Below are 22814 nucleotides of genomic sequence, written 5' to 3'. Positions count from 1 at the left end.
AAATATTGTTTTAATGTTCCAGCAAGTCGATAGATTTTTAGTCTGTGTCACACCAGACCAACCATGTGCGACTTCTCCAGATGTAAATCAAATTTTGTCAAAAAAAGAGTAATTGGGCAAAAACCCCTTTCTCTACTTAATTCTCCCAGGAATTTATACCTTTTCATTCAATGACCTGGATTTTCAGAAACAAAATGTTCAGATAATTCTACGGTATTCTACCAAAAGGAGACCTATATAGATAACATGTATATACACACCATGTCGTATGTAGACTTGGTGCTCAAAAACGGGAGAATAATCGATCCTGTGAATCGAGTGGACATGGTGGCTGATATAGCTGTCAATAATGGAACAATTCTGTCGATTGGCAATAATGCACAGTTTCAGGCTAAAAAAACGTTCGATGCTGGCGGTTGCTTAGTAACGCCTGGTCTGATTGATTGCCATGTTCACTGTTACCAGTATGCTACACCACTGGGGATTAACCCAGATGAACATTGTCTTTCCCGTGGTGTTACTACTGTCGTTGACGCAGGGAGTGCAGGTAGGTATTGATATATCAAAAGCAGACAGATACACAGAAATAAATATTTTACAGAACTATGCCTGTTACAGACATTTCCCACTGGCTCTTCAGTAAGGACATACTAAAACTATTTTTATTTGCACACATGATGACTTCAGTATACGCATCAAAATGAATAATATATGCACAGACTAAATAAATCGCAATTTAGGCATTTCAGACATTCGACACCCCTTTACAGGCCCCAACTTATGTGTAGAGTGTGAGTCATCGATGTATGTTAAGCACACCACGTCGACAAGATTTTTATTATATGTACAAAGATTGATCGACGAAGTAGGAGATTACAACAATTAATCCTTTGAATAGCCGTAGAGTGTTGGGCCCGCACGAAAATTTAAGTTTATACATGTTTGACTTAGCCTATTGGTGGTAATGATACATGAATTCCAGTCTTGGAATTTAACACAACCAGCCCTTCCTCAACTTTATGTATCGATATAGAGAATAGAAAAACGCAGGCAGACAATCAATAACAAATATTTTGGTTGCCATGGTACATAGATATTTCCTTGTTAATGCTATCGATTTTGGTGCGTTTCGTTGTCATGGCGGTCTATTTCTGACAATCGATTTATTATAATAGCTGTTCAGTATACATGGTATATACAGAAATATATCAGATACAAAATCATTTTTAAAAAAAACTTGATTTCAAAATACTTCTCGTTTCTGAATTTGCGATTGTGAATATTTCATCCATTGTTCGCTGTTCAAGTCTATCTACGCATTCAAGCATAAAATTTATAGTGTGTAGTCCATGTTTGACGTGCACATTAGGAATATTACAGAAATCCTTATACTGGCTGATTAAAATTACTTGCTGTCAGAAATGCCTACTTAATAACCCAAAAGAAATTAATTCAATAACCACAGAAACATCGTTCGACTAAACCGCCTTTTTCTACCCCCTTTTATTTAATGAAAATCTCGCCATTTCCTCTCCACTAGAAATCTAGGACATGTACGAAATGAACAATGGACGTGAATGGTGAACGTGTGTTGCATAAAAATGTGTTTGTAATTTACAAAGCTAAAAGATCCTATAGGATTTTATTTGTGTTAATTTAGTTGTTTTTTTTTTAAGTTTAGCAGAGACATAGGTGTTAACTTGTCGTTAACACTTGGTGGAATATTGGGAAACTTTTTATTAAATACTTCCACAACAATGAAGCCTCGTTTTGATTATTGGTGTATGATCAACATGATCAATATTCCAGGATATATCACACTTTGTAATAACTCCGGTTCATTAAAAATTTGATCAAGTAATGACTCCAATGTAAAAATTATATCACTTATAAATTACGTGTAATCCCGTAGACAAAAAGTTCAAAATTACAGAAGCTGATGTATACATCCATTTCTTTTGTTCTCATCATACGACCTTGGATTTGCCCTACATTCAAGTTTACTGGAGTTTCTCAAATCTGTACTTTTTAAAAATAAAACACAGCCAGGATAAAGTACACAACAAAATAGGACTGATATGTTTTTGGTCAAAAAGGTCGCTGGTTATCGTTTTCTATGTATTTCCAAAATTCAATTCGCCTGCACACACTTTGCGTGCGTGAAATGCAAGATGGACGCTAGTTTTCTGGCGTACCGCAGAACGTGGTCTGGCCTTTTTTTTTTCGAATAGACCCACGTGACTTGGCCTCATCTAAAGTCTGGCTCAGACAAAACCCGGTAACTCTGATTGATCATTAATCTAAAGTTTATTTTAACAAAACAAAGTTGTAAAATGAAGATGAGGAATAAATTTAAGTTGTTTGTGTGTTTGTATGTCTGTTAATCTCTATCAATTCTTTTTTCTTCTTCAAATTCACCAGACCATTTTCAACCAAATTTGGCAAAACAATAAAAAAAAGTACATATATATAATTTTTTAAGGATCCTTTTCCTTTTTATAAGAGGGATAAATAAAAACTAGTGATAAATGAGTTTATGTTTTTCTTTAAAAAGACTCAGTATAAAGCGTTCCCTTGCAAAATCGAGCATATCCATAAATTGGATGTAGCATTTGACGTAGGATGATTTTGAAGCAAATCTCACCATTCTCATTTCGCACAAGGACAAACTAACATACACAACACACAAAGGGATTATAATACCTCTGAAGTTTCCGTTGAGAGGAGATCAAAATAAGTCAGCATACCTGGTTAACAAATTTTAATTCCATACAATTACTTACAATATTCATAAGACACCTTTGAATATGTTTCTATACCCAGGTACGTAGCAACAGGGGGGGGGGGGGGTAGGCCTGACCCCTCCCCCATTTTTTTTCTCCCAAAATTACCTTTACTATTGAAAATGTTCATTGAAAGGTTGGTTCCCCCCCAACTTCTTACCACAATAAATTGACATCACGGAAATGTAGTACATGTATTGTATGCAAAAAAATTGGAAGTGAAAGATGGATGGCATTGAAAAAATGCCTCTACCCCCCCCCCCCCTCCGTTTCTTTGAATTAAAATGCACACAAATTACGTTTCAAAATCATGGAGAGAAGACCCAGAGATAGAAAAAAATTAGAAATACTTGTTTAAAAATGTACCATTTTGTACCAAATTTCTGATCTAGCCAATTTTCAGGTTATTTTTTTTAGCAAATTAAAATTATCTTTCGGAAAAATATTTTCTTTTCCCATTGCACAGGAACCCAATGAATAAAACATGTTAAAATGTCATTTGACATGTCAATAAAATTTTTCACTTTTCAAGTACGCCCAGATTCCTGCCGAATGCCAATTAAAAGCGCCCTCATTCTTTAAGAAATACGTACATTTGTTGTAAATCAAGAAAAATTAATTTGCAAGATTTACCTTTCTTGATATACTACAAATAAGTTAGCTCTTACTTTTTAAGCAACAGTAACAATCTTATCTCTTTGCTTTAAATTCATATTAAAATATTTTCAATCACCCATTTTAAAAAATAGGTCATAAAATTTTTCCTCTATTTTTTTCTCAGGTGCTTCAACCTTTGAAGGGTTGCGGAGATACGTAGCAGAGAAATGTAAAGCACGAATGCTGTCATTTGTGCACATAGCACAGCACGGTTTGGCAGCAGCAGGATGTGCCTCCGGAGGTTTGAAGCCAATATATTTATCGATTTTAAGTCAGGGAGCAAGTTTTTTTTTTTTTGGGGGGGGGGGGGGTTAAGGTCCCTGAGTTATATGAATGTTAGAGAATAACGGACTTGATTAGAGAATAACGGACTTGATAAATATTGAATCTTCAATCTTCAAATGATAAATACTAAAATTCTTTCATGGAGCAGTAAACACCGGTCAGACAATGACCAAACTTTTCTTACCGGTGTCTGTAGAACATCATGTACATTTCCCTCATAGAAGAAAAATCTCTGCATAAATTACAAATTCTCCAGCATAGGGGAAGTTCTGTAAGAAAGCCAATTGGACTCATTTTCTTAGGCAATCCTTAGCGTTATGAAGCGTTAATTTTCGGGAATAAACGCGAACCCTTCGCGTAATAACGCAAAATTTTCGCGAATTAACCCGTAACTTTCGTGAATAAACGCGAAACTCACGTTTAACGCAAAACTTTCGCGTTATTATTGTAAAGTTCATGGCCATAAATTAAAAGTTCAAAACTATTAAAGTACACTTTGAATATGTTTTCGTAAGCAACAGTATGACCGCGTGGTGTAACCTCCAAATTTTTACAGTGATTCTAACGAAGGCAAATGAATATTTGACATCCAATTTTCACCAATGTGGTGGGACACAATGACAAATAAATTTAGCCCACTTTGTAAGTTTACTGATATTTTGGTCATACTCTATTTCAAATTGTCTAAAGACTGTTAAAAATGACGCCGAAAAAGGGGTGATCTTTTTCCAGAAATTCTTAAAATTTCTCTTTGGGAAAACTCGCATAGACTTTGAATTGTTTGAACAACGTTGAGAAAGACAAAATGTGACGGTAAAAAAATTAAAAAGAGAAAACTTAAAATTGTAGTTGTGATGGTCGAGTTCAAAATAACTTTTTGCTTTTCATCGTAATGAATAAACTAGATTTTAATTCAAAAGGAAGTTGAGATTTATACAAATGTCTTGGTTCGCGTTATTACATGAAAATAACGTGAAAGTTACGCGTTTATTTGCGAAAGTTTCGAGTAAATTTGCGAAATTTCCCATTAACTTACAAAAGTTACACGTTTGTTCGCGAAAATTACGCGTTTATTGTAACAATTTCGCGTTTATTCGCGAAAGTTACGCGTTATAACGTATAAGTAACTTTTATTCGCAAAAGTTTTACGTTATAATGCCAAAGTTTTGCGATATATCGCGAAAAATTCCTAGTTCTGCTATTGTTATTGTTTTTATTAGCTCACCTCAAAGAAGTCAAGATGAGTTTATGCAATATACCCCTGGCATTGGCGTAGGCGTCCCGGTTAACGTTTTAGGGGCAGATCCATTCCCAAGTTACTATGAGCCCTACCTGGACCAAACTTGCAGGTCCATTCCCAAGTTACTATGAGCCCTACCTGGACCAAACTTGCAGGTCCATTCCCAAGTTACTATGAGCCCTACCTGGACCAAACTTGATTGGATGATGCATCTAGGGATGGAAACTACCAGATTTGCTTCGGATGCTGCATCTGATTTACATGGCCTGGGGTGGATCCATCCCCTCCCCCAACTTTAATTAAAAGAATTTAAGAGCTTATTTGGGTGGGGTGGGGTGGGGTGGATTTGTTAAACAGTATATTTGAGGATTTTTGCTGACTATGACAATTATAAATCTTCCACTGGAAATTAATCTTTGCAGGGAGGAACCTTTCTTTTTGAAAAACAGTACTTAGCCATGGGTTAGATTCTGAATGTTTTACAAATATATACATGTATATAGAGAAGATCAAATCGTACAAATAGTCTAAATTCTTTTAACTTTAAGCACCGGGTGGAGAATTGGATTCACTGAATGTCGTATCAGTTGATGAATGTGTGAAATGTGTGACTGAAAATCGCGATATTGTTGTGGGAATCAAACTTCGTCTATCGGACTCCATTGCAGATGAGGGTAAAAATGAAATGGAAGCTTACAGGCAAGTGATTGGTTTTAATCCACTATGTAATTTATTTGCGAGTACTTTTGGTTTATAATCACTGCAAATTTGGGATTTGGAGGATAAAATCATTTTTCAATATTGGGTTTTTCACATCTGTATAGTTACCATAGAATTCGTATGTATGGCCTGAGAACAATCTGGATATGAATATACATATGCTGTAGATCATTAAATCTTAATTTTTGCGAGATAGGCATTTGGTATTTAAAACGAAGGCAACATTTTTAACCGAAATTGGTTATTTGCAAAAATATAACTTATACTAATAAAAAGCGTCCGCGTGGCGCAGTGGTTATCTAGCGTCTGCTCTAGTGTCGCGAAGTAAGGAGTTGATCCTTACGTGGCGGGATCAAATCCCACTGTGGGACGTTGAGACGGGTCCTTCGGGTTAGCCTGTATAAACCGAGGTCCCATGTCGCAGTAGGTGCTGTCACGAAAAAGATCCCTCGCTGCTCAATGGCCCTGATTGCCTATAGGACGAAATTTGTAGCTGTCCACCGGCAAGTGGTGACGTCTCCATATGAGCGAAAAATACTCGAGAGGGACGTTAAACGACAATCAATCAATCAGTCAATCAATCAATCAATATACTAATAAAAACATTCACCAAAATAAAATTTAATTTTGCAAAGCAGACAGTCATATACACAGTAACGTAGAAGTTCATAGACTAGCTCACAAAGAAAAAAGTGATTTACGGTAGTGAAAAGCAAGAACAATCAAGGACCAAACCTTCAATACTTTTCAGACTTGGACCTTCATACAGTATCTGATGTCAGTTATGTATATGGGATGAATAATACATTAGTAGCATAAGTTAATGATTTGGCTGATAATGTCTTAATGGACTTTTAAGTTGCATTAGATTTTGAGCACATTAATTGAATTTTACATACAATATGTATGAACATTAAAGAATTGATTTTTCATAGTTTTTAGCAGTTATGAGAATTTATATACTAGTATGTCCTAGGAACATCTACAATCATTAACAAACTAACAAAAGTACATTACATATAAAATATTTTCAGAATAATTGTGATTTGATTGTGTTATATTGATATACTAGTAATGTACAATGTAGTTCATTCCTGGTTCCACAATAAACATCATCAATAGACAAAATCAGCAAAAGTGATGAAGTTTTAATGAAACATTATGTAAGCATTACCAAATATTCCCAATGTTAAAAAAGATTTACATCATGTGTAGAAGTAAGGCTGTTTCAGAATGAAATTATTAATCATTCATCTGCTTTTCAGACTCTGCTTCATTTATGAATGACATTCATCATGCTTAACTTTATAATTTAGGCATACAATTTGATGTTTCTTCATTTTCAGGCGAGCACTGCAGGCCTCAGAAAGAGCAGGAGTTCCTTTGATGGTTCATCACACAATGTCAACTGTACCAACACAAGTTAATGATGGTTTGTACATTTTCATTTCCTAGAAAAACTTCAGTGAGCTTACAATGATATTTATTAACATTTATCTTCAAATTGTACATACATATGAAATGACAATTTTTAGCTCACCTGAGCTAAAGGTTCAAGTAAAAATTTTTATAATCTTCTCAAGAACCACTGATCCAGAAAAAGCTGAAACTTATGTGGAAGCATCCTGGGAAAGTGTAGACAATCTTAGTTTTTATTAACTGAAATTGTTTAAATCATATGAGCATAACGTATTTTCCGCGATCCGCAAGCACTAAAATGGCAGAGAGGGGGGTAGGACAGGGCCACAATAGGGAGTCCAAGTTTTACATTGACATATACAGATCATTTTTTTCTTTTTATTTTGAATTGGTTTTTTTTTAAAAAAAAACTTTAAATATCTTCTGAATTAAGTTGAAAACTTTTTTCTATAAAACTATAAAGCCTGAGAGCTTCTCCGCTTTCCGCCCTTGGTCTCCAACCATATACCGTCCCCCTTCCTTGTTCAAGAACCACGTTGCCAGAAAATCTGAAACTTACAGAGAAGCATCCTAGAAAACTGTAGATTCTAATTTGCTTAAACCATGACCCCTGGGAGTATGGTGGGGCTACAATAGGTATTAGCAAGGGTAAAATCTGGTTAAGAACAGCAGGGCCAAAGTTATTCAGATGAGCAATTTTGCCCATGGCTTCTTGTTTCATTCTATACCAGCACTTTGTCAATTCCTTATTTCTCTCTCAGTTGGAATGTACCCTGACACACAATAAAGGTTTTGACAAAATGTTCATTTGATTTAGGGCTGCATTTATGGTAAAGTAATATAAAAACGATGTAATGTTTTAACACGTCAATTCCGCACAACTTTTAAAGCGTGAATTCATACAAAATAGCTTACTTCAGCTCCTAATGCATTTTTCTCACCTTCATTCAATGTTTGATTCCCAAACTAGCAAATCAATTTAAATTGACTTTATTTTTCCTCCATACTGGCTTCATTTTATTTCACTGCTTGAACATTGCAAAAAGTTGTATTTTTATATAGGGAATACAATGTATTTCATATTGCCTATCCATTTTTCTTTTTTAGAAAGAAAAGAATTCGGCTCTTATTCTGAGACTGAGAATATTTCCAAATTTCTTTTCAGTGGCAATTTCCATTTATATAAAGTTCAAAATCAGTTGAACATCTCCAACGTTGTTATCTCAAATACTGTAAACCAACTATTATTCCCGTCATTTTTTTTCGCAATTCATCAGTTTGAAATCAATCTGCGAAGATTAATTTTCATGACCGAGGAAACATTCTCTCTGGAGATAATGCTAAATAAATGAAGCATGGAGATTCATATTCACGAGTTAAAGTAAGTTGCGAAATTTTCGGGTATTTCTCGCTCACCAATAAAAGTTTGTTTACAGTATTTTGGTTGTGTTGTTTAAAGTAATTTGGAAGTCCCAACAATTATAATTCAAGAAATATATATTTTACATCTTTAAATTTTTTCTGTGTCGCTGGTTTGACTGTCCCTTGAATTTTTCTAACATGCAGTTTGTTTTGCTGTATATGAATTAACAACATCGACTTCTTATTGGCCCATTAAGGAACTGACACTTTCAAGGTTACCTAACAATATACAATTTAATTTTCTAATTCAATGTTGCCCCTTGATCAGCTTTTTCATCAAGGTAAATTAAGCCATGCATACTTAAAAAGTAAAATGTGAAACATGAAATCTATAATATGTAAGATTTATATACAACGTATTACAAATATGGAAAAAAAATGCGTAATTATTTAAATCTGGGTTTTTTTCTTTTATGGGACAATTAATTACTAATTTTTTTAACAAAGCGTATTGTATATTGAGTTGATATTATAGGGTCTATATTGTATAATAAATTGAAATTCCTATACAAAATATGCCATGATTACAACATGTTCCTTTGTTTAAATTAGACAAGTCCTCATCACTAGGATGTCCACGTGATCTGAAAGCTGGAGATTTATACACCCACACCTATCATCCTTACAGATCCTCCATCGTGGACCCAACTACCCAAACTATCTATCCAGATGTCTTAAAAGCCAGACAGAAGGGCGTGCTATACGATGTTGGACATGGACAAGGCTCATTTGGCTGGACCGTGGCAGAAATCTCCTCAACCTCGGGCTTTTATCCAGACATCATTAGTACTGACCTACACACTGGAAATCACAGGGGACCTGCATATGATCTTCCCACAGTAATGTCTAAATTTCTGCACCTTGGCATGCCTCTGGTTGAGGTTATCCATGCTGTAACCTCAACTTCAGCAAAGGCAATAGGATGGGGGGATAGAATAGGTAGTTTGACACCTGGAAAAGAGGCGGATATCACTGTTCTGAAATTAGATGAGGGTCCAGTTTCGCTAGAGGATTGTCAATCACAGGTATACAATGTATTTAGTCCCCCCCCCCCCCAAAAAAAAAAAAAAAGAGAAGAAAAACTAAATCTACATACATTTATATCCCTTACTATGAAGGAGCAACAATAAAATTAATCAATATATTCTTTTTAGGTTCGAGTTTTGGACAAAGTTTTCAAACCAGTTGCTGTTTGGAGGGCAGGGAACCAGTACCCAATCACAGTTTCCGATCCTTTCCCAAATCGTGATGCCATGAAGTTGAATTTAAGAGAATGGGATAAAATTCTGATCAGAGATAAAGATAAACCAGTGATACAATAAACCAATGTTGTCTACTTGCAAAGAATTGATAATTAAACAAAAAAAACTTCTCCAGACCTCCATTATTAACTATACATGTACATTGAACACTGCAAGGGAAAAGTATCTGCTAGTCTTAAAAGGTTATGTTTGTAATAAATAAGTATTCCAAATATAAAAGCAATATCAACCAACAACAAGATGTGTTTGTGAACCACTGATGCCCCCTATGACAGATTATGGCAGGGTTGAAGTTTTTCAAATGCAAGTTTAGCTCCAAAGTCAAGATCAAAATTGTTGGTATCAAAAGGAAGATCTAAATGTCATGCAAAAACATTTATGGTAGCAGATAAAACACTATCAAAACTGTGAATTAGGATGGGGATTAAGTAGACATTCGTTGAAACGAATTTTATTGAGCCGTTGGTCTTTCATAGCCACTTTTAGAATTAATGTCCCACCAGTTGAAGACGACACTAATGAAAAAAAGGTTTGAACATTTTGTATACGGGAGGTAACCCTTACAATACATGTATTTCATATTTTTTCCTCAAACGATTGCAGCTACCATATGCTGAAAACAAAAAGAAAGACATTTTATTGTTTATGATTAATTATTCACGCTTTTAAAATACTGTATATAAAATATTGGCTAAAATAGACAGACAGAATAGGCATTTCCGCTAGCAAATTTAAACAAATAACCATTTGAGCCCTATCAATAATTATTTATTGTTAAAAGAAACGACCACAATGCTAAAAAGTTATCGACAGCATGGGATGTTAATAAAAAACTGATATCTTCCTAGATTTTTGTAAAATACTAACATACATGACAATTTTTTGGGGCTCACTCAAAACTTATGGATATAATTATTCGATTTTCATGTTTTTCCTTCTTTGCTTATTGAGTGTAAGATCCACTTCAAACGATATCATGAAGATTCAGTTCACTACATTTCCGCTGTTCAGGGTACCGTGTAAACAAGAGATCCCTGGGCAACAACAAATTTTCAAAATAAATATCATTTCTAAATGTCAAACATTTGAAGTTTTGTTTGTCATATACTCTGATTATGCCGATCCAATGATTGTTTGATGTACTTCACTGTAAGCTCTTGATAAGAATATGATGGGAGTTCTGTTGTTACAACTTCTAATATACGTCAAGTACTAGTATGCAATGCACATATAGGACCATAACCAAGCTTCGATCGTTGATGATCCATGCGATTGCATTTTGGGTACTAAATTCAAGGCACACCTAAAGCAAGAAATGTATGAAAAGATACATAGAGGTGTTTCGCCCCAGAACTTCACAGACACTAGTAGACTTTTTAGAGTTTATTTCTCAAAACAAAACTTTTTGTTAATAGTATTGGATGAACTGTATGGAGGTAACAAACAGTATTCAAACTCAGAAGTCCATCAAATATCACAAATTAGGAGCAGAGCAAACGCGGACATCTGAAACATCAGATTTGGGATCAGGTGCCATGGAGGAGTAAGCACCCCCTGCCGACCGGTCACACCCGCCGTGTGCTCCTTGTCATCTGGAAATAACGGAGAATCCGTCAACAATTCAATGCGGAGATTGCACTAGGCTAATACATGGTGTGTTAGAGGAAACTCAGGATACCTCTCTGGTGACAAAGTTGTTAAACTTTGGCTGTTTATGCTCTTACACATTGTGATAAGACCTGAATAAGGCACACAGTTGCGGGGGATAGGCAGTAAAGGTTTACATTATTAGCTAATACGTAAGACCTGCATAAGGCAGTAGGTTAATGAAGAGAGAGGTGGCACACCACAGAAGTGGGGAAGTGCCAGGAAGCAGCAGTACTTGTAGAGTGGCAGGACTAGAGAAATTCATTGCGGGAGACACCCGTTGACCACAGTAAGTGGTTGTCCAACCAAGGAGAAACTGTTTATAACTGTATTAAATCTGTTCATAATTGTGTTATTATATATTTGGTCAACAGAAATCTGATTTAACAGGTTAACGAACCTGAATGTAAGGCCTCGGTGATACAAGACATATCACTACACACCAAGCTCGGCCGTGTTGCACAAGTTAGATTTCCAGTTACATTATTTGGTGGCAAGCGTTGGGATTCTGTTGACCATGGATTCATATAAGAAAGTGTCAGAAACTATAGAGCGGATGGAGAAGCTCTTAGAAAGGATGAGAACGCCAACCAGCGACGGTGGTCAAAAAATGCGGCAAGCAAAGAGTCTGGATAAGCAACACACAGCACTGACAATAAACCGGCCGGTATGTCAGGAGATGTGTCATTTGACGAGTACGGCGCAAGCTTTAAAGTTAGATTTCCAGATGAAGGCAGAACAAGCTATACACCACGTGCTGGGGTTAACGACGTTCACTGTTACCAGCCATCTATTTGACACACCAAAACCACAGAGACAGTCAATTGGGACAGACAATGCCAAGACAACCATCTAATCAAGCCAGCCAGGTATAACGGAACCAGTTCCTGGCTTGACTACAAATCACATTTTGAGGCTTGCACTGTTGTAAATGGCTGGACAGAGGATAAGAAGGGTCTTTACCTAGCTGTATCACTGTGTGGCCAAGCACAGTCAGTGTTAGGTGACTTGCCAAGTGATACTGGTCAGCACTATAAGACACTGGTCAGATCCCTTGAGGAGAGGTTCTCCCCTCTTAACCAAACAGATATGTATCGTGTTCAGCTAAACGAACGAAGACAAAGAGAATCTGAGTCAATACCAGAGTTAGGTCAGGCCATTAGAAGACTAACCAATCTGGTCTAATAGTATGCACCAGCACCTGGTGATGTGCGAGAAACTTTGGCCAAAGATGCGTTCATTTATGCCTTGGTAGATTTAGTGATGAGAATCCACATAAAACAATCTCGTCCTCAAAACCTGAATGAAGCCATCCGGTTAGCCGGCTTATAATCGGGCAGAGAGCAGAAACCTAGAAGCAAAGGGCCATTTAAGAGTATCGGCAACAGAACACTCATCTACTGAGGTTAGCCAGAACAGTTTTGAGACATGTATGAAGTCCATGAAGGCTAACATGAATAGTTAACTAACGAGATCCAAAAGCTGAAGCTGGATCGGTCAGTCAGTAAAACCAATGACAAACAAGCGAGAGGTAAACCGTTGCGTTGTTATGAATGTAACAAGGAAGGTCATATAAAACGCAATTGTCCCAAGCTGAAGAGACGACCCTGTAAACGTGAACACAAGGATACAAAAGAGAAAAGGGGAATGAGCAGGCCAGTACGAAGTTAACAGACACAACAGAAAGTCTGTCCTAGTGGATCAATGGGAGTTGGATCTTCTATAGACGAAGCTGGCATGTACATAGAAATTTCTGTGCAGGGTGTCCAAGCTAAATTCCTGATTGACACAGGGGCAACATTGACGTTGTTGTTCTCAACAATGTACGAGAAAATTGCAGAGAACACCAGACCAAAGCTGCAGAAGATTAACCAGAGTATTTTAGCTGCCAATGGAAGTGAGCTGTCTATCAAGGATAAGACGGACTTAACATTAAATATTGAGGGTGTGGTACTGTACACTACTGCTGTCATTGCGGAGATTCAGGCAGATGGAAAACTGGGACTTGATTTCCTACTGTCAAATGCATGCACGGTTGACATGAGCGAAAGGTTGCTTCACATTTTAAAAAGATAAGATAATACCAATGTTTGTAGAGGGTTACATAGGCTGCAACAGAATAACAGCAACAAAGACAGTCACCACACCTCCTAGAAGTGTGATCATCACACAGGGACAAGTCTTGAAGGACTGCAAACATGTTCCAAGGAATACGTGTTTGGTAAAACCTTTCGCATCGGGTTCGCCAAGGGAAGGCTACATATCAGCCAGAACACTGTTCATACGACAGGAGATGGTACCAGTCCGATTGCTTAATGTTGGCGAGGAGTCCAAAGTCATTTACCAAGGTACAGTTATTGGATAACTCAGTGAAGTCAGAGTGGTTGAGGCACAAGAGGAGAATACGTCAAGCAAATCTAAGAAATTAAGACCTGATTTGGTTGATATACTGAAGAAAACTTCAAGCCACTTGACGAGGAAGCAGAAAAGAGAAGCTCATAAATTTGTGTATGAATAACCAATCTTTTTGCAAAGTCTGAAAAAGATTTAGGGCGCACGGCGATCGTAAAACATAGGATTGATATTGGAGACAGCCATCCTATCAAAATATCACAAAGAAGAGTAACAGCTCATCTTACAGAGGAGGTTGACCAAAAGCTCAATGACATGCTTGAAAGAGGTGTGATCGAGCAATCAAACAGCTCATGGTCATCGCATATTGTGCTAGCGAACAAGAAGGACGGTACATTTCGCTGCAAGTTAAATACAGTAACTGTACAATCAAGGACGCATACTAGTACCCCCTTCCCAGAATAGACGAGTCACTGGATCAGTTGAGTGGAAGCTCGTGGTTCTCTGCTCTAGATCTCTGCTCAGGATATTGGCAGGTAGAGATGGAGCCAGACGACAAACAAAAGACAGCATTTGCCACACGTTGTGGACTATTTCAGTTTAAGGTCATGCTATTCGGCTTATGTTGTGCTCCTGCAACATTTGAGCGCCTAATGGAAAGCGTCTTTGCTGGCCTTCACTTGGATATCTGTCTTGTTTACATGGATGACGTGATAGTGACGGGCAAGACATTTTAGGAGATGTTGGCAAACCTTAGAAAGGTATTTGACAGACCGCAAAATGCAGGCCTGAAACTCAAAACCAAGAAATGCTGCTGATTTGCCAAGAAGATGACTTACTATAGTACTTACCTTGGACATGTAGTGTTAGAAGAAGGTGTAGCGACAGACCAAGACAAGATAGCTGCAGTAAAACAGTGGCCAGCGCCTGCAAATGCTACTGAGGTACGCTCATTTCTTGGACTATACAGATATTACAGGAGATTCATCAAAGATTTCTCAAGCATTGCAAAATGCCTACACACGCTGACAGAGAAAGGTCGCACCTTTACTTGGTCTAAAGAATGTCAAGAGGCATTTGACACCCTTAGACAGAAGCTGACCAACACTCCAATATTTAGGCATCCCGACTTCTCTCATCCATTCATTTTAGACACTGATGCCAGCAATGTGTCTATAGGCGCAGTCTTTTCACAAAAGATTGATGGTCAAGAGAGGGTTGTTGCTTATGCAAGTCGGACACTGACAAAGTGTGAGCGCAGATACTGCGTTACAAGAAATAAATTGCTAGCGGTTGTCCACTTTGTCAAGCACTTTAAGCATTAACACTATGGTAAAAAGTTCATAGTCCGCACAGACCATAGCTCCTTAAGGTGGCTTTTCAAGTTTAAAAATCCAGAAGGACAGTTGGCACGTTGGTTGGAAATCCTCAGTACATACACTTTTGAGATACAACACCGCAATGCAGATGCACTGAGTCGTGTGCCATGTCGCCAGTGTGGTTTTGATCCAAACTGGGAAAAAGTTTTGGAAAAAAAACAAGCTGAACGAAGTGAGAGTCATAACCCAAACCAGTGGATCAAAGGAAGATGGTGACGATCCAATTCTGTCAATGAAAGATATGCAAGACGAAGACAAAGATTTATCCCTTGTCAAACGTTGGGTCATAGAAAAGACAAGACCTGAGTACAGTGCGGTTCGTGCCAAGGCTACGTGCTACGATCTTTATGGTCACAGTGGAACAATCTTTGTACTGAGAATGACATACTCAGAAGGTTTGAAGAGGAAGATGGGAAGACCATACGCTTGTAGGCTATTGTACCAAGTAGCCAACGACGGACAATATTCGAGTACTGTCATGATGTGAGGACAGTTGCACATCTTTGCGTGAGCAAGACACTAGCTGGAATAAGGCAAACGTTCTATTGGCCTGGTTTGCAAGCAGACACCAGAATGTACATAGCAGGTAGTAAGAAACGTTGTAAGAGGAAGGGTCCTCAAATGAAGAGAAGAGTGCCCATGGAATTGATTGAAAGTGGTTTACCCATGGACAGGATTGCCACAGACATCCTGGAAAAACTACCAATGACAGAGGATGGCCATAATTACATATTGGTGGTATCGGACTATTTTACGAAATGGACCGAGTCATTCCCAATGCCAAACGTGGAAGCCAAGACAGTGGCAAAACATTGTTGAAGAAGTAATTGCTTGGTTCGGCGTGCCATCAGTAATTCACTCGGACCAAGTTCGACAGTATGAGAGTGCGCTTTTTGAGGAGATGTGCCAGGTTCTCCAAATCAAGAAAACACGGACCAGCTCCTACCATCCACAAAGTGATGGAATGGTAGAGCGTTTTAACAAGACGTTAGTGACAATGTTAAGCGCTTATATGAACGACCATCATTCAGATTGGGCCAAACACCTACCATTTTTAATGATGGCTTACAGGACTTCTGTTCATGAGACAACTGGCTACACTCCCAATTACCTGAGGCTGGGGAGAGAAGTATATCAATACCGCTTGACATCATGTTTGAGATGCCCAGACCAGTGCTGCACATTCCTAAAGACAAGTGGGCCTGGGAATTGAAAGAAACTATGAAAAGCGCACACACACATGTCAGGGAGAATATTAAAACAGCAATGGTTAGACAAAAGATGTATCACGACCAAAAATCGTCCTAGGAGAAATTTGAACCAGACTGCCAAGTCTATGTGTTCTTTCCCATTCGGAAGGCAGGTTGTGGTCCTTACAAGGTGCGCTGTTAAGATGACGGATCTCACCTACAAAGTTGACTGTGGACGTGGTGGAAAAACCACAAGTCATACATGTTGACAGAATGTGTGGCCGGCACCCTCAAACTTTGCAAGGCGAGATACCTGATAATGAGAGGACAGCACCAGAGGTAGACCTCTAGGTAATGAGGCAGATGTAGAACAAGAGTCAAATTATCATTCTGAATGGAGACAACATCCATGTAAGACACAGGAGAAAACCACAATGGATGGAAGACTGTGCCACTGCACTGGGCTTATACATTGTGTATAAGAGGAAGCTCAGGATACATCTTTGGTGACAGAGTTGTTAAACTTTGGCTGTTTATGCTCTTACACATTGTGATAAGACCTGAATAAGGCACACAGTTGCGGGGGATAGGCAGTAAAGGTTTACATTATTAGCTAATACGTAAGACCTGCATAAGGCAGTAGGTTAATGAAGATAGAGGTGGCATACCACAGAAGTGGGGGAAGTGCCAGGAAGCAGCAGTGCTTGTAGAGTGGCAGGACTAGAGAAATTCATTGCGGGAGACACCCGTTGACAACAGTTAGTGGTTGTCCAATCAAGAAGAAATCGTTTATAATTGTATTAAATCTATATAACTGTATTATTATATTTGGTCAACAGAAATCTGATTTAACAGGTTAACGAACCTGAGTGTAACGCCTCGGTGATACAAGCCATATCACCAAACACCAAGCTCGGACGTGTTGCACGTTACAATTGTATAGACCATAGAACTTACAAAATTATTACTTTAAATGAGATTGCTAATATTCTTGTTTCATCAACGTGTTTGTCAATAACTTACCTCGTTTAAGTACACCATTTTCAATTTTTTCAATTTGCCTTGTTTATGATTGTATATATTTGTATTGAAGCATGAAGTGTACCAATTTTAATTCCAAGTGTTTAAAGTATATACATGTAGGCCTAATTTATTTGTCTGATAGCCTATTACAGCAGAAAATATTTTCGCTCTCCATTTTCATTCTCTCTATTCAAAAACTTCTATATGAGAAGAAAATAAAAACGCTTGCAGTAGCCTTCATTGGACACTGTAAACTTGTTAAATTTGGCTGTGTATTCCTTTTAGCATCTTTCGCGGAAAGTTAGCCTCCTGTAAATCAAGAACGTTGCTAAAGGTATTACGTGTATGTATATATAGTCGTATGTATATAAAGCATTAGATAATTTCATTCATATGTCAATACGATATATCCCAATGAACTTATAAAAGAAGATATCAAAGAGTCTGCCAGATCTGTTTCGTATTTGAATGTTTCACTAACTATATACATGTACACAATAAGGGCAGCTAAAAACTAAAATGTATGGCAAACGAGATGATCTCTACTTTTCCATCAGCAGCTACTAGTATCCCTATCCATGTAGCAATGTCCAACTAACACCTGCAAATGGTGTTCATATTTCACAACTTCTATTCGATACTAGTGAGAATACTTTACGAGAATGCTCCGAATAGGGGAACTTTTTTAAACCGAGGACAGCCGATGACAGTTAAGTTGGTGCTACAGGGAAATTCAACGACCTCGTTTAAACTTTGCTTTTCGTAAATTCTATGGGTTCGACAGTAGATGCTTACTCCTCCTAGGTACCTGATATAATTTCAAAGGGTTCGTTTTTAAACCCTTTTCACAGATTTTATTGTTTAAATAATTTTTTGAGATCGATCACTGTTTGTTTATCTTCATCCTCATCTCTCGTTTAAATCCGACAGCATTACGCGAAAACTGGCCCTTCCGATGAAAGCGTATAAACCGAGGTCCTATAACACAGAAGATGCTGGTACAAAACTAGATCCCTCACTGCTTAAAGGCCATAAGCCTCCACTGGTAAGTGGTGGCGTCGCAATAAGACTGAAAAAATCTAAGAGGGACGTGAAACAAATTCGAATGAATACTATCACCTATTCGAATATGTTATTCATCTACATGTATACAGTTGGTAATGTCACCTATTCATCTTGAATTGGTGACATCACTTATTTATATTCGAATAAATTAAATCACTACTTTAAATTAAAAAGAGATATAGAACATGCAGGCGGTATCTTTCATTTTTCAAATAGGCGATTTCACTTATTCAATAGTTTTAATCTATTATTTGAACAAGTTATAACATCTATCAAATCAAATAATGAATTTATTGAACTTTTCTTTCCACATCTTAAGTTTTCTTCCCTCCAATACGCGAAGCAACAGTCTTGTGTCTGGACAAGGCTCGTTAAAAATATTTAAAAATTGACTTTAATTTATATGCGTTTCTGTTATACAAGAAGTCCATGGGCCACATCGATCGTCTGTGCACTGTGGCTAATGGAGGGGAATATGATTACTAGAATACTTGAATCTACGCTAACAAAGATGCCTGCTATTTTTTTTTTTAACTAAATGTGGCTTTTTTCTGTTTACCCTTGAAGTCTGTGCACCCCCCCCCCCCCCAAAGTGACGATTGGAACAAAAATAATCTACACTACCTGAGAATGCTTCAATGTAAATAGGATTAATCATGGCTTTGCTGTATATCACAATGTAAGACTTTCAACGTCCCCTGTGGCCCCTCCCTACCCCCCCCGGGGGGGGGGGGGTCATGATTTAAACAAACTTGAATCTACACTACCTGAGGATGCTTTCATATAAATATGACCAAACAATGGCAAACATGGCTTTGCTGTTCTTGAGAAGAAGATTTTTAAAGATTTTTCCTAAATATTTCTATGTAAAACGTTGATCGTCCCTTGTGGCCCCACCCTACCCCCAGGGGTCATGATTAAAACAATCTTGAATCTACACAACCTAAGGATGCTTCCACATAAGTATAATCAATTATGGCTTTGCTGTTCTTGAAAAGAAGATTTTCAAAGATTTTTCCTATATATTTCTATGTAAAACTTTGATCGTCCCTTGTGGCTCCGCGCTACCCCCGGGGGTCATGATTTGAACAAAAGTGAATCTGCACTACCTAAGAATGTTTCCATATAGGTATGACTAATCATGGCTTTGCTGTTCTTGAGAAGAAGATTTTTAAAGATTTTTCCTTTATATTTCTATGTAAAACTTTGATCGTCCCTTGTGGCCCGCCCTACCCCCGGGGGTCATGATTTGAAAAAAGTGAATCTACACTACCTAAGGACGATTCCCCATAAGTTTCATCTTTCCAGCCACAGTGGTTCTTGAGAAGAAGATTTTTAAAACATGCCACCAAATTTTCACTAATTCCCAATTACATGTATCTCCCCTTAAACTGGGGCATGGCCCTTCATTTGAGCAACCTTAAATCCCCTTTACTCAAGGATGCTTTGTTGCAAGTTTGGTTGAAATTGGCCCAGGGGTTCTGGAGAAGAAGTCGAAAATGTGAACAGTTTACAGACAGACGGACGACGGACAAAATGTGATCGGAAAAGCTCACTTGAGGTGAGCTAAAAACACCGAAATATGCACCTTTCTCTTACTAAATGTGACAAGCTCTTTATTGGAATACGTAAATATTTTCATTCACCAAAATAATATTTTCGCTCCTTGCTTTTGAAGAAACTGGCATTTTCAAAGACGCAAAATGTAAAAGGGAGCCACTGGGAAAAAATGTAAATTTTGATGGATGAAACCTGGCCTGGGGGCCATAAAACTTAGACGAGCTCACGTTTGATCTCAGTCTCACTTTTTCCAAAGGAATATATAGTGGAAAAGTGAGACTGAGATCAAAAGTGAGCTCGTCTAAGTTTTATGGCCCTCAGGCCAGAGAGGAGGTTCTTAAGGTCATACGCAATGTAGTTTGAAATTTATTGGGTTCTTCCGTGGAGTTGAAGAGTTCCACTAAATTAAGGACCCGTGTGCAATACATTTAATGTCTATATATGGAATTGTACACCTTTTCTAAAACAATTTTTGTTGAAAAAAAAATCTGGAATTTATGTTTTGTAATTTTTGTGTATTTTCCTTGAAAATGCAAAATTTTTCACAATTTGATATCTTTTCAAAACAATGGAATCCGGCACCATCGAGGTTTAGGTCGATAGTGCGATGAAGAGATAATGCGATGACGATGAGGCGATGGTGCGATAGCAATGAAGTGATGGTGCGATAGCGCGATGACGATGGTGCGATAATGCGATGACGCGATGGTACGATGACGCGATGGTATATAGTGGACACAATAATGAAGCGATATTCACTATCGCTGATCGCACCATCGCCATCGCATTATCGAACCATAGCATCATCGTCATCGCGCTATCGCATCATCGCTTCATCGTTATCGCACCATCGTTTCATCGTTATCGCGCCATCGCATTATCGCACCATCGACCTTTAAGTTGATGCTCGATGGTGCGATAGTGAAGTGCGTGGCCCTATCCGGATTTCATACAAAACCCCTGGTAACGCATGCTGATTTTTTGTCTAAGAACATGTAATGATATTGTAAGTTAAAATTTAGAATATCTTGAAAAAATATCAGTAGGTGATGTACGTTGCGTATGTCCTTAAAACTTGATAAAGAGAATATACCATTAGAAGATATACAGTCATCAAGGGTCCAAGTGAAATTTTCTACTAAAACTGAACAGTTCTGAATGTTCAGAAGTTCAGAGATCTCCCTCCCAAAAAGAAAACATTGTTCTTTTGCTTCCTTTGTATGTTCATGCGTTTCATCAAGCAAGAACCTGACTGAATTTTCAACTTTTAAGAAACATCCTGTGTTTGTTTGCTTTTAATATTTAGGAATGTTTAGGGGAGTACTTAATTTCACCTTTTTCGTTTTTCACGTCATCTACCCCCCCCCCCCCCCTTTCCCCAGCTTTACACTATTCAATGTCAGAGTAAAATCATGTACGCCCCTATTTAGTTAAACTTACAGAGTCATCCTAACAACAAAACAAGTCTAATCGAAAAGAAAACAACCATGTAAATCAGTCACTAAAATTAAGCTAAACATCCACAGGCAAAACGTATTATTATCTGAAATAATAAGAAGGGTGGACAAACCGATAGCAACACTCTATGTCATGATCATTACGTGGGAAGACAAGAAAGAAGAACTCTAGAAATCAAGCAATTCAGTTTTATTTCAATGTCATTCAAAGTCAATTAAAAAAATAATGTAAGAAACTTTCAAACTCACAGAAATACAAACTTATTTAGTAACAAATGAAACATAAAGAAACTACCAACTCAAAAAAGTGAAGTAAAAAATCGAAATTCTAAAAATGCAATTTTAAGAGATTTATTCAATTTTATTTCAATGTCATTCAAAGTCAATTAAAAAAAATAATATAAGAAACTTTCAAACTCACAGAAATACAAACTTATTTAGTAACAAATGAAACATAAAGAAACTACCAACTCAAAAAAGTGAAGTAAAAATCGAAATTCTAAAAATGCAATTTTAAGAGATTTATTCAATCTTATTTCAATGTCATTCAAAGTCAATTTAAAAAATAATACAAGAAACTTTCAAACTCACAGAAATACAAACTTATTTAGTAACAAATGAAACATAAAGAAACTACCAACTCAAAAAAGTGAAGTAAAAATCGAAATTCTAAAAAATGCAATTTTAAGAGATTTATTCAATTTTATTTCAATGTCATTCAAAGTCAATTAAAAAAATAATATAAGAAACTTTCAAACTCACAGAAATACAAACTTATTTAGTAACAAATGAAACATAAAGAAACTACCAACTCAAAAAAGTGAAGTAAAAATCGAAATTCTAAAAATGCAATTTTAAGAGATTTATTCAATTTTATTTCAATGTCATTCAAAGTCAATTAAAAAAATAATATAAGAAACTTTCAAACTCACAGAAATACAAACTTATTTAGTAACAAATGAAACATAAAGAAACTACCAACTCAAAAAAGTGAAGTAAAAATCGAAATTCTAAAAATGCAATTTTAAGAGATTTATTCAATTTTATTTCAATGTCATTCAAAGTCAATTAAAAAATAATATAAGAAACTTTCAAACTCACAGAAATACAAACTTATTTAGTAACAAATGAAACATAAAGAAACTACCAACTCAAAAAAGTGAAGTAAAAATCGAAATTCTAAAAAATGCAATTTTACGAGATTTATTCAATTTTATTTCAATGTCATTCAAAGTCAATTAAAAAAATAATATAAGAAACTTTCAAACTCACAGAAATACAAACTTATTTAGTAACAAATGAAACATAAAGAAACTACCAACTCAAAAAAGTGAAGTAAAAATCGAAATTCTA

General features: G+C 36.9%; 2 protein-coding genes across 2 annotated transcripts; both read left to right on the top strand.

Moving 5' to 3' along the window:
• The first annotated feature begins 88 nt into the window (after positions 1-88).
• On the top strand, positions 89-10018 carry LOC134252200 (deacetylase Oant_2987-like). The gene is made up of 6 exons (XM_062734632.1): positions 89-547; positions 3565-3681; positions 5514-5664; positions 7032-7117; positions 9079-9551; positions 9681-10018. Exons 1-6 carry the CDS (start codon positions 247-249, stop codon positions 9846-9848), a joined length of 1296 nt encoding a protein of 431 aa, XP_062590616.1. The 5' UTR covers positions 89-246; the 3' UTR covers positions 9849-10018.
• Positions 10019-13139: 3121 nt separating this feature from the next.
• On the top strand, positions 13140-13511 carry LOC134251601 (retroviral-like aspartic protease 1). Its single transcript, XM_062734011.1, has one exon. The coding sequence runs from the start codon at positions 13140-13142 to the stop codon at positions 13509-13511; it is 372 nt and encodes a 123-aa protein (XP_062589995.1).
• Positions 13512-22814: the final 9303 nt, after the last annotated feature.

Source organism: Saccostrea cucullata, unplaced genomic scaffold, assembly GCF_032062105.1.
Source record: "Saccostrea cucullata isolate Sc308-1 unplaced genomic scaffold, CSIRO_AGI_Scuc_v1 ctg1, whole genome shotgun sequence".
NCBI classification, from domain to species: domain Eukaryota; kingdom Metazoa; phylum Mollusca; class Bivalvia; order Ostreida; family Ostreidae; genus Saccostrea; species Saccostrea cuccullata.
The sequence above is the reverse complement of the archived record's forward strand: the minus strand, read 5'-3'. Positions and strand labels throughout refer to the sequence as shown.